Genomic DNA, 13,177 nt, shown 5'->3' with positions numbered 1-13,177 from the left:
GTAATTCACTCTAAGTTGAATATGTGATATCATCAAAAGCCGCAAAAAAGGTTGTGTAGCTCTTTAGAGTATGAACATTTGATTCTCACGAGTTTTGATACATAATTGGAAAAGTAAGAGAGAGAATAAAAAAAAAAAGTTTTTAAAGTATTATTTTCCATATTAAATTATGAATAAGTACTTATAATTCAGTAAATACGTTTTGTTAAATACTACTATTATCTTTATCTGTCGAAATTACCAATTGCAGTCATTATAACCATCAGTATTTGTAAAAAAAATTCATGGAATTCATTTTCTAGAATATCGATGTATTTTACGATAGAGTTATAATGAAATTTTGTACTCTCTCTACATTCAACATCCACACTTCTTCCCCTTAGTCTGCACCCATCTAACGAGTCACGTGTTTTGTAGTCTGAAAATGAACAAGACATATTCTACTATAAATTATTAGTATTTAATTGATATTTTCAACATTGAAGACATATTTTGATTAATTACAGATAGTTCATAATTATACTAAGCGATTTCCAAGTCCAATAAAAATAGAATATAATTTATAAATAAAAATAATCTGAGATTTTGTAATACTTTTCATAAAGAATCTACAATCCAACATCTCGAAACATTTATAGTTGGTTTGTTTTTTTTGTTTTTTTACTATCATTGTTATTCACTTAATTTCAGTTTGTACAATTGCATCTAAGTAGAGGTTTAATTTCATTTTCGAATTCATATTCAAAATTACAAGCCATGAAATAAATATGTTCGGAATTGGTTCATTGCATTATATTTTAATTTGTGGTCAAGTTTTGATAGTACGAAAAAGTATACGTGAATTGTTATTAAACCACAGGCACAAGAATTGGGATATGTGGTGGAACCAACATAAATGATGATGCCATATTGAGATGGATGGCAGAGAATTCATGAAATTATTTTTACTAGCTCTACCTAATAATGGAAACTACATATCCAAAAATAAGAATAGGGACTGGAAAATAAAATACTATAGTAATGGAATTTAACTAGTACTATTCCACTTTCAATATTTATAGTTTTTCTCCTTTTTTCTTGTTTAATCTTAATCTAATTTTGTAAATTGTGACATAGGATTGTGCTATTAGAATGTTAGTACATAAATTAAACATAAATACAAAACAAGATGATTTTGCATTTTAGTCCCAAAGAAAAAGACAGCAAGACAAAATCAAAGTATCCAACCTCACCCCAACCCAGCCAATCAGAATCCAGCATTGTATTTTATGTGGAGACCTCTTCACTCCACTCTTCACACATTTCTTATCTCTCCCCCCACATGCAAATTTTCTCTTATCTCACTCATTCTATAACTCCATATCCCAAACAACAAAATCCAAAAAAAAAAAAAAAGTATAGTCGTGTTGTAGTAGTAAAATGAATCAACAAAAATTGCTATAAACAATTCCATTTCCATTTTCCACCCACAAATTCTTGAAAAACAAAAATAAAATAATGTCCACCAACACCTTAAACTCCATACACCACCACTACCACCGCTCTCTCCGGCGGCGCCACTCCCTAGACTCCCCCCGCGCAACCTTATTCCTCCGCCGCACCACCACCACCGCCACCACCTCGCTCTCCCACTCCTGGACATCCTTCGCCGCCACCTCCGCCGCCACCTCCACCCCCACCACCGACCCCTCCACCTCAAAATACTCAACCTCACTAGACCTCCTCCGGCAGCACCTCGGCGGAAAAGACCTCCGGCAGGCCGACGAGGAGACCCGGCGCCTGATCATCGCCCTCGCCGGCGAGGCCGCCGTGAAGCGCGGCTACGTGTTCTTCTCAGAGGTCCAGTTCATCCCCGCGGAGGCGCTCCGGGAAATTGACTCCCTGTGGCGGCAGCACAGCGAGGGGAAGTTCGGGTACAGCGTGCAGCGGAGGATTTGGAAGAAATTGAATAGAGATTTCACGTCGTTGTTCATCAAGGTTGGGTGGATGAAGAAGCTGGAGAGCTCGGAGGTGGAGCAGTACAATTACAGGAGCTTTCCGGCGGAGTTTACGTGGGAGATGGAGGAGGGGCCGCCGGAGGGGCATCTGCCGCTGACGAATGCGCTGCGAGGGACGCAGCTGCTCAGCTGCATTCTCAGCCACCCGGCTTTTGACGGAGAAGATGATGAGACTCAAAGTGATGATGAGAGAGCTGTTAAGCCATTGAGTAAGAGACCCACTCCCTTCCAAACTAATTACTCTTTCTGATTTATGTAATCCCCTCTTCAATATAATGCTTTTATATATAAAAGGATTCAATAAATTCATTACCTTGCCTTTGGAATTTATTTATAATTCTTATCGTACACTAAAATGAGACTCTTTTAATTTTAATTGTGTTTGTAAAGTAAAAGTTATAATAATTAGAGTATTATGAGTACCTGTTAGGAGACACAGGAAATTGGTGCAAAGAGGACAAAATTGCAGTACTAATATTTTAAATTCTTTAGAGAAGGAATATTTCACAGGAGATTCTATGGAATTAGAACAGAAGAGGTAAAATATAATAATAGAATAAATAAAAGTTACTCCAAAAGTACAAAATTTATATGCCTTGTTTATAGGAGAAACACTGAGGTTAGCAGACTGTTTAATTTATATGTTGACTGCTTTTGTATGTCACTCTAAATACAAACAAATCATAACTTTCCGTTACTCCAAAATTTGCCGTTATGGATTTCGATTTTCGGTCATTCCAATGCAAGCTCTCAAAAATAATAAATTTCAAACGCCAAATCATCTTAACTTTTGTGAAACTGTGAAGAGTTATACTTCAACTCACATCCATCTTAGGAGTATAAAATTTTACTTTCTATTTCCATCGACAAAAATTAATCTCATACAAAAAAGGGCAATCCAGTATAAATATTCAATAAATACCATCTACATATATACTGTACACCATAAGATGAGATGAATAAGGTGAGCAGGTGTAGAATAATGAAAAAGAAAGTGAAATTCATTGAATCTCACCTAAATGGCGCAGATGGTATGAGACATGTAGAGGCACAGCCTCCCCATAGCTGTTGGTTTTTTCAGAATATAGCTACAGGACATAGCAGTTCCTGTTCAATCCATAAATCATTTCACATTCGATCTCCTCCTCACCAAGCATAGGTCTCGGAAGAACATGCCAACAACCCACTATAATATTATTTGTACATCTTGGCAAACAATCTCAAGACTTGTTGCACATAAAAGCCATCTCTCAGTAGAAATGCAAAATAATTTGGACTTCCACTAAAATTCTCCAACTCAAGATGCCTTTTGATTGCTCAGCAGCTTCAACAGTTTCTTCCTTCAGGTTAACTATATGCGTCTACAAGCTGGCGTGCCACCGCTTTTTCTGCATCTTTCACAATATTGATTAAGCATTGCTCCAAGAGATGGTTAAACCTGGCTTTAGAGAGAATATTGTTCTGAAATTCAGAGTCAGAAAACACAATTGGCAGCCGGATATGACTAGCGGCTGTCAATGTGGACAAAATGACGCTGTTTCTTCTTTAAGGTGAATTCATGAGTTTAGCCAAATAATATGGTTTCGTGACAGTTTGTTAAGGCCCTATAAAAGAGTATTTTTTTAAAAAAAATATGCTGCTGAATTATTGGGCTAAAATTGTCACAAATTCATATTATCCGGCCAAATCAGAGTATTCCCCTCGAACATGAATTGACACCATTTATCCATATTTGGACCGATGCGTCATTTCCAGTTCCCATTCATGTTTTCAGATGATGAACATCACTGTAAAGCTAAAATTATTCAAAAAATAGTCATTGGGGATTAAAAAATGTATTCAAGATTTATCTAAAACTGTCAGAAAAATATATCATCAGCCTACAACAATGTATTTTCTCTTTATTTTATTATTGTTTCTTATTAATTACTACTATTCATCAGGTATTAGTTACTGTGGATTGTGGGCTCCTATCTAAGCCTGATAAAGTTGAGACTTGTCTAGGACTAGGAGATTGATCAATCAGAATTGTACGCTTGGGCAAGAGGAGTCTTCCTCTTAATTGTGTGTTTCCTTCCATTCAACTCATTTTCTAGTTTATTATATTTGGTTCAGTTTAGTACTTGCTTGTTCTTTACTCTATAATATGGTATAAACCCACTCATCAGAGAATTGATTGGAGAAGATACACAAACATTTGCACAATCATTATACATGCATAAGCACAAAAAAATCCGCACATGCAGCAGAAGCCACCTACTGTGTATAAGATCACTGTTTCACATATATTCTCAGTTCTCACCAATTTGAATGTATGTTGACAGTTAGCAATAGAACTAAGTTTAGTAACTGAATAAAACCTCAGCAAAGCATATGCATAATCAAGATGGTAGAAAGGATTGCAGGTTCATTTCACAAGACAAGGTAATGGTACTCACCCTACAAACTTGGCTTGTTGTGGTTTGAAAGATGCTGCCTTCTTTCTTCGAGTTCTTTAAGATTATTACGGGTCATTTGAACCTTTGATGTTAGATGATCAGTATGACTTTCAACATCTTTCATGAGAATAAGTAGCTGCTCCCTATATGCTGCACTCAGACGTTTCTTTACCCTTATTTCAGCAGTTAACTCCTGAATCCTTTTGTCTTTCTCATCCTACAATTAACATAGTATGAAACTCGAGAGATTTCAAATTGAAAAGCAATTATACTCGAGTAATTTCAGATGAGTAATAGACAAAAGAAAATTTGTTGTAATAACAGAGATTTTAAAAAGAAGATGTTCTCAAATAAAGAAAATAGAATCAAGCATACTTCACCCTCGCTGACTTTACTTAAATAAGTAATTTTTACCCAAAATCCTAAGGCCCTTATTGGTACGATGGATAATAAAATGGACTGTGATTCCAACTTCCATTTATTCATTTGCTTAGTATGTTGGAACGAAGGAGAGAATGAGACGAAAATGCAAAGAAATTATCATTTCATTCCTATCTTCATTCCTTTCCTACCTTCATTCCATTCCATCTCATCATACCAAGTAGGGAATAAGAGAGCGGAGCTATTAAATGAAATGGCATAAATGAGATATAATGGTGATAATTTTAACAATAAGAGACATAAAAGGCCAATCACAAGCAGCAAACAGAATCATTAGTTGAAGTCAAGAAGTGTTTATGTTTAACGTATGTATCACAAAATATTACACAGTTCGAGCAGAAAGGCCAGGACCAACAGAGAATTTAATATTCCTTGGCCAAAAAATAAAGAAATTTCACTCCATAATCATATTTTAGCATAACCATGTTCTTGAACACAGTTTAAATACAATAAAAAATGTTGTGCCATAGCATATTAAGGTTACATGAGGAACTTGCATAGGATCTCAAAATGAACTATTGTGTCGATGTTTATTCCATTAAGTATTAACACTATATGAGGAAAAACTCAAAACTATGAGACCCCAAAATATCCCTTGAAAAGCAAAACTGCTGCAGCTTTGAGCGAAGCGATGAAATAAAAAGAACCAAGTTCTTGAACTTCAATTGACAGTTTATTTGGTTCTTGGTAGTCAACCTTATAGGGCTATACCATTCTTTCAGTCAGTATTCTGAATTGTGATAGAGGTTGTTGTCTACTAGGTTTCCCTACTACAGACGTCTCGTGCATTCCTTGTGCTCTACTTAGTTGTTAATTGTTGTTTATTGTGGTTAGGAGTCTTATTATTGATAGAATTTTAAGAGATAGGTATATCTAGTAGAGTTTGAGTACATGTGGAGTCTTTATGTATGATTGGGAGTGATAGGCGGAACTGCAGAAGCACTGTAAGCATTCACCAATATCTCAGCATACAAAACATATGGTACGATTTGCATGATAAATAACAAAGAAGTTTAACCAAAAAGGCAAAGTCCTAACCATAGACTGCAAAACAATAACTCTGGACACTTCAAACCTAGAATACAGCCCTATCTATATAAGACTACAAAAGACTCCAACTTGAATAAAACTCTAAAAGATAACCCTATTTCTACTCTACTAATAACAAGACTCTTGATAACAATAAACAATTAAATAACATATAATAAACTAAAAGATAGCTCTACTGCAGATCGATATCAATGTAATTGTCATAAATAGCACCTCGTTTGAAGATCTATTAGTATGAAGTTTTTCGATTAGGAATCGTTTATAGTCTATTTTATGTCCCACGTTTCTTTCTCGTTGTTTGCTTTTTTTATTTTTAATTATATGTTCTCGTTCCAGTCCAGCAGTTATCCATTTACCCACCTTTTACTCCATATCAATTGTGCGGTGAATGATGGCTACCTCCCGTAGCACGGAAGCAAGCTCGGTTCAACTAATGGAGGAGAAATGATATTAGACAACTCACCTTCCTTTCTTTTTCTCAGTATAGGAAGAGGTTTCGGATTTCATTTGGATATTAAATGGATTACCATATATAACATAAAATTTCTCCGCCGATTCCTTCCAGTCGAGCTCCCGATCTGTCATTATACTCCGAGAAGTGGAAATAATTACAATCCCCATTCCACCTAAAATTCTAGGAATTCGTTGAGAGTTAGAATAGATTCATAGACCAGGTCGGCTGATGCGTTTTAGATTTAACATTTTTAATGAAAGGTGAAGGCGGTGGAACAACTCAACATCAAGTTAGACAGCATCGATGCCAAGTCCACAACATCGACACCAAGTTTGAAGCAATCATGCAGGAGATACGGATTCGCCAGTCACCCACCCCTGTTCCTGCATTTTATTATTATTTACACCCACTTTGCACAGTCTTGCACACCGTTATTGCTTCATGGTAGTTGGTTCAAATAAGTGCTTTACAGAAAAACCTAAAAATAACAAAATCTACCTACTATTGCTTATACTCTAAAATCTATCCAAACGCAAAGGTATATATGGGTCCTCTCAACTTTCAGGAGAAAGCAATAACCACTAGTTGAGCAAACATAATATACTAGGTACCAAAAACAACAAGTAAATAGTGCGATCTTATTGTAATGGTTAGGAGCAGTATGAGGAAACAGGAAAAAACATAGATAAAACTCATGTTTGTAAAAAGATCGAAGATGCATGAATAATCAGGGAATATCCAAATTTAGTTACTTACAAAAGTAGGGCATCTCCTGGGAAGTGAAACTACCAAAGGATGGTTGTGGTCTCGCACGAATTTCTTGACAACCCACCTCCCTCCATTCTCTCGTTTTACTAAGAGTGTTGCAGTACAACCACCCCTTCGTTTTTGTCCACCTTCATTTGACATATTACCTGTCTTTTGGTTAGTAGGAACGTTTCTACAACCAAACCCACGTGATACGAATGAGCCATCCCCCTCTGATTTACTGGACGATATAATGCGGGTCAAAAATCCTGCTCGGCCAGCATATTCATTGTAGTATGCTCTAGCAGCAGCTTCTGTTTCGAACACCATACCAACATAAGGTTCTTCATTTCTCTCAGCTTCACCTGTCGTTACGTCCCCTGGTACCGATGCTTCCATCAACCCATTACCACCATCGAGTGCTGCATCTGCATCCACTGAAAAAAAATACTGCACTGCATAAGTCCAACCATGAAATTCAACAAGCATTCCATAAGAACTATAGATATTACACATCCCACCGACAAAGGATAGATATTCAAACTGAGATTCTAAATATCATGTCTGTAACTACTCTCAAAAGTGTGCACTAGCAGTTATTGAACCGTAGTTAATAAAAGAAACTTGGTAAAAGTCTTCACCCTTGCAGGAAAACATCCCACAGAAGAAACCAAGCTAAAAATTTTCCAGAGCATGAAAATTTTAAAGCAGAATTATAAGAGCAATAGACTACTGAAACAAACTCATATACACATTCATAATTAGGGAAGAAGCAAATCTAATGCTTCATTTTCCTTCCCTACTCAAGGCATCGTTTCTTATTGGTAAGTGAGCTTCTTCTTAGTCGATCAAATATGAAATAATTTACAGTACATTGTAACTGGCAAAACACGATATTTGCAGACTACCCTCTTTTACACAACATTTGCTTCAATTTTTTCAAATTTTCTTAACAGCAACGAGCACCACAAATGGAGTCGAGTTTCATGAAATTGTACAAAATTAATCAAATTCTGGACCGGAATTCATATAGAAAAGAAAAAATAAATAAATCACTCCCATACTACAGAATCCCGGATCAAAATTACTAGACATGGAAACAAGATTCGGTATTATTAAAGGCATACACAAATAAACACTAGAAAACGAGGAAAGAGAGCAAAAGAGGAGGGTTTAATACTGCTGAAGCTGCTGCTTATCTCAACTCCGCAATTTCTTGGTTTTCGACTTTTCAAAAACTTATGTTTGAGCTTCCAAATTTCTCTCTTTCATTTCCTGATCGACTTATTAACCAAATTAGTTTAAAAGAATAAAAACACGATATACATCGGATTGGATCACCTACAACTTTTCTTATACCACCCCTTATTCTACCCCTCACAAACATGAAATATGGGCCACTGGATATACATTAATAGGAGAGCACTATAGTGACACAATCTAATACTCCCCATTCTAAGCCATCCGATCTCTTAAATAGATGGGATAATTACACTTCTCGTACAAAATACTTTACACTAGTTTCAATTAGATATAAAAAGTTTCAAGTTTAAATAATTAGTACAAAAACTTATGTCGACGTTTCATTTTAATACAAACCGTTACTACAACACTAACTCCGTTAATTATATGCTTATGTGCCACGTGACTCATCAACTAAATAAAAATAAATATCAAAATTCTAGATAAAAACTCCTCAATTACCATGAGCAACTGTTGACATTCTTCAAAGACTAGTAAACCAAGAGCAGCATTGCCTCCATTTCTCACGGTAAAACTTCTCTATCTCTCTCTTTATTTCATTTTTTTGTCAATTTTCTGTTCTTTGTTGTTATTTCTCGTAAAAAAAAATCTGTATTTGTGTACTTGAACTGCTACATTTTTTTTGTTAGAAAGATAGTGTTGGTTGAAAAAGTATATGAGCAGAAACTTGTGCATAGGAACATAAAAGATTATGGAAAAAAAATATAAATATGCTTTAGTATATTGCATAGCCTTTCTCTAATATGCTTATTATTGTATTCATTTTGGTGTATTTTGATGAGTCACATGCTACATAAGCATATAATTAACGGAGTTAGTGTTATGGTGACGGTTTGTATTAAAATGAAACGTCGACATAAGTTTTTGTACTAATTATGTAAACTTGAAACTTTTTGTATGTAATTGAAATTAGTATAAAACATTTTGTATGAGAAGTGTAATTACCCCAATAGATGGATGAGATTGAATTGTAGAATTAGAGTACGAATAGCTTATCTTTTAACATAATATTGCTTGCATGGGTATTTTTGTCATTTTCACATAAAAGAAACTGATATGGGATTTGAAAATTCCGGTTATTTTGCACTTTAATTTACAATTTCTCTCCCACTCCTCAATAAGGCAATCCACATCTCTATCTCAATACCGTCTCTTAACCGTCTCATTCCTTAACTATTCATGGGCCCCACTGCACTTTTTACCTCATCTCTTAACTAACAGCACCTGCATCCCTCCATCTCCTAACTATCTCATCCCTTAACTATTCATTCAATTTTATTTTTTATTTTTACTTCCAACAAATTCAATTAATATTTCATTGAAATATTAAATTAATACTAATAATTCATAAAATCATTAAATTTGGGAGAAGAATTGGAGAGGAATGAATGATGATATGATAGTGATGAGAAGATGTTTGTGTGTAAAATGAAAGAGGTTAATAGGATTATTAATAGAATAAAAAAATAAAAAATAAAAAATTATCGTTCTAAACAGTGATATTATCTTTAAAAAATTTTAAATTAATTTTTTTTTTCGGAAAATCGATTATTTTAAAAAAAAATATTTATTGAGTCAGCATGACGATGCCCACTCGTGTGCCGGCGAGTGAGCGTCACGCCGCACGCCAGAGTCACGACGTGGCGCTGGCGTGTGACGAGACAACCCGTGATAGGAACCTCGACATGGCAACACCAGAACCTGTCAACGAGCAATCCAAGCAGGAGAATAACAACGTCGACGACACGCAAGAAGCAACGCCGAGCAAGCCAAGAGGAAGAGCTGAGGGCGTCGCGCGTAGCAGGAAAGGCGGGCTGAAACGAGTGTCGTCGAGACCAGCACGTTTTAAGGATTTCATGACTTATTGAAGATAGAGATGGAGTAGTCACCAAGTTATTTTATTTTATTTTTGCTATGCTTTTATTTCCTTTTGAACGAACATTATATTAGGATAGTTTTTTTGATAAATCTTTTCGGGTTTTCTTCTTGATTCTTTCCCGAATCGTAGAGTCGAATCAAGCAGGGTCCGATCTCTATAAATACTAGAGATCATTAGAGAGTCAAAAATATCGAGAATTGAGAAATAAAAAGATCTTCTTTCTCGAAACCTTAGCTCTTTACAAACCCTAGCGCGGCTTGGGCGTTGTCTAGATCTTTCATTCATACAAAACAGGTGATCAGCTCTCAAATAGGCTCTTTGTGCCTATTAGCCCGCCACCCCCTTTCCCCCCGTGCTACGCGACGAGACGGAGCATCCACATCGGTGTCTCGATGCGGATCCTCTAACTCTTTTCCGCCTTTCTCTCTCCCCTAGTCTTCAATTAATCGGCTCTATCTCAATCCTGAAACCCTAGGGAGAAATCTTCAATTAATCGTCGCTCTTCTATCGGTTCTCTCCGCCACCAGTTTTCGATTCTAGCGTTGACACTGTCCACGGAAGAAGGAGCGTCGCTGCTAATCAATTTCCAGCTTTTCTCTCTCATTATTTCTCATCTGGTCATGTCAAGGTTAGCGGCACTTTCTAATATTGATGTATATGCAATTTTACGAATCAGTAGTTGCTTCTAATGGATGGGTAATTGTTGCATATGCATTTTATGGGAATTGGTATTGACGTGTATCAATTTGTTTGAACTCTATAAGCAATTTTTTCATTAAGATTCTAGTGGTTTGGTAATTACTGCTAAGGTTCGGTAATTCAATTATTCATTAGTGGTTGTTCGTCGGGTCAATCATCGGGAGTTGACCGATTTGACTGACACAATGCACTGCCGAGGTCAGCTCGACCTCGTCCCGTTGCTTACATTTCGAATTATCTATTGTATTGTCTCTTTTGCTTGGTATGCGGTTAATTGTTCAATACAGTTATTTAGATTAATTATTGCTTGTTCAGTACTTTAGAATTGCTTGATACAATTGATTAGCTTGATAATTATTTGTTCAGTATTTTAGCATTGCTTGTCCAGTGTGCTAGAATTGCTTGATAAACGTATTGCTTGTTCAGTGTGTTATAATTGCTTGATAAGCTTTGAAAATGTGGGTCAAAAGACAATTCTTGTTCAGTGTGTTATAAGGGCCGGGAATATGCTTGTTACTCCCTCCGGCCCGGATAATTCGGGTCACTTTGACCGGGCACGGGTTTTAAGAATTGTAATGAAAAGTGGGTTGAAAAAGTTAGTGGAATGTGGGTCCTACCTTTATATATTAGTTTTATAATAAAATGTGAGTAGAAATGAGTTAGTTGAATATGGGGTCCACTACCAAAAATGGTAAAAGTGAAATGGGACAAATTATGTGGGACGGACCGAAATGGAAAACTGAGACGAATTATCCGGGACGGAGGGAGTAATACATTAGTATTTAGTTATTTCGAATTGTATGCCAATTGGAATTGCTTGATAAATGTATTGCGTGTTCAGTGTGGTAGAATTGCTTAATAAACGGGTTGTTTGTTCAGAGTGTTAGAATTGATTGTTCAGTATGTTCGAATTGCTTGTTCGGTTTATTAGAATTGCTTGTTCCAGCTTATTAGTTGCTCCTTTAATGTTCGTTTTAATAAAGCATTGAAAATGTGTGAAAAGACATGTGTATAATTTTCTTACTAATGGATGGAAATGTGCTTGTTAATACACGATAAGTGTAATGGTTTACATCGTGCAACACATGACACAATTAAACAATGGTTGAAAGTGGAAGGCAACTGCAGGCTCTGCAGAAGAGGAGATCTCTCGAAGGAAATCTGCAGAAGCTCAAAATAAGTTTGTGGATGACGTAATGAGTACGACAATACGCAACTTTGAAGAGGCGCAAAAGAAAGGATCTGTTGATGTTAAAAAGATGGTGGCAGAGTTTCCCGGACCTTGAATAGTGAATGATATTGTTTTAGGACAATGAACGTCACTGTGTTTTGTTTAAATTTTTTTTGAATAAACTAACTTTTGATGGTCAATGACTGTTGATTTTTTTTTTGGAGTATACATTGATGATTTTTGGATTTCTATTTTGTTTGATGTAGACATTAAATGTTAAACACGCATAAGGCATGATTTACAATGGTAAACAAATTCTGACACATTAGCAAGCATAACAAACTCTTGTAGCAAATTCTAACACATTGGCAAGCAAATTGCGATACAAATCCTGAGTTGAGTATAAAAAACTTCAAGCACTAATCAATTTAAATCATTGGTACTACCAAGCACTAAATTATAAATTGACATGCAATATATTTTAAATTGACACGCAATATGTGATGCAATTAATTTATAAAGAAGAATATGCAATGTCACAGACAAGCAATGCCGAGGAGTTTCTCTCAACTCTTTCGGTGTCTGAACTTCAATTACATACGGTCTACCAATGAAATAAAAATCTTCTTCCACTCTTTTCCACTTTTCAGTTTCAGGCAAGGCCAGATGTTGCTCTCAACTCTTTCTCAAAATCTAGCATTACAGCTGAAAACTGACATGCAATTTAATACCCATAAGTAAGCAATGTCACATATTTAAACAAGCAATATGGCATAAAAATCTATATGGAGAAATAAAAACAATCAATCTTTAAATCGAAATTCCATAAAATTTAATTACAAATACATAAATTTCATTTGCAAGCTCATGAAATCAGATAATTTCTTCAATTGGTCATTAAATAGTCTAGGAATCCCAGACATTGACATGCAATTTAGTAAACATGAGCAAACAATATAACATATTCAGTCAAGCAATCTGACAGACGAAATCTATAAAGCGTAATACAAGCATTCAATCACTAAATTGTACTCCCTC

At 35.6% G+C, this 13,177-nt stretch overlaps 2 protein-coding genes across 5 annotated transcripts; one reads left to right on the top strand and one right to left on the bottom strand.

Moving 5' to 3' along the window:
* The first annotated feature begins 1,363 nt into the window (after positions 1 to 1,363).
* On the top strand, positions 1,364 to 2,309 carry LOC125221811 (tetrapyrrole-binding protein, chloroplastic). The gene has a single exon (XM_048124074.1). The coding sequence runs from the start codon at positions 1,498 to 1,500 to the stop codon at positions 2,245 to 2,247; it is 750 nt and encodes a 249-aa protein (XP_047980031.1). The 5' UTR covers positions 1,364 to 1,497; the 3' UTR covers positions 2,248 to 2,309.
* LOC125221812 (protein FAR1-RELATED SEQUENCE 5-like) lies at positions 1,485 to 8,471 on the bottom strand. 4 transcript variants are annotated; one of them, XM_048124076.1, is made up of 4 exons: positions 8,308 to 8,471; positions 7,137 to 7,564; positions 4,436 to 4,652; positions 1,485 to 3,439 (listed from the first exon to the last, which is right to left on the bottom strand). In XM_048124076.1, coding segments are annotated over exons 1-3 (645 nt in total). In that variant the 5' UTR covers positions 8,309 to 8,471; the 3' UTR covers positions 1,485 to 3,439; position 4,436. The 4 variants fall into 4 exon arrangements, with proteins under 4 accessions (XP_047980033.1, XP_047980035.1, XP_047980034.1 ...); XM_048124078.1 differs by having other exon boundaries at positions 1,485 to 3,435; XM_048124077.1 differs by having other exon boundaries at positions 1,485 to 3,391.
* Positions 8,472 to 13,177: the final 4,706 nt, after the last annotated feature.

This window comes from Salvia hispanica, chromosome 4 (assembly GCF_023119035.1).
Source record: "Salvia hispanica cultivar TCC Black 2014 chromosome 4, UniMelb_Shisp_WGS_1.0, whole genome shotgun sequence".
Classification (NCBI taxonomy): Eukaryota; Viridiplantae; Streptophyta; class Magnoliopsida; order Lamiales; family Lamiaceae; genus Salvia; species Salvia hispanica.
Note: the sequence above shows the minus strand (reverse complement) of the source record. Positions and strands in the feature narration are given on the sequence as shown.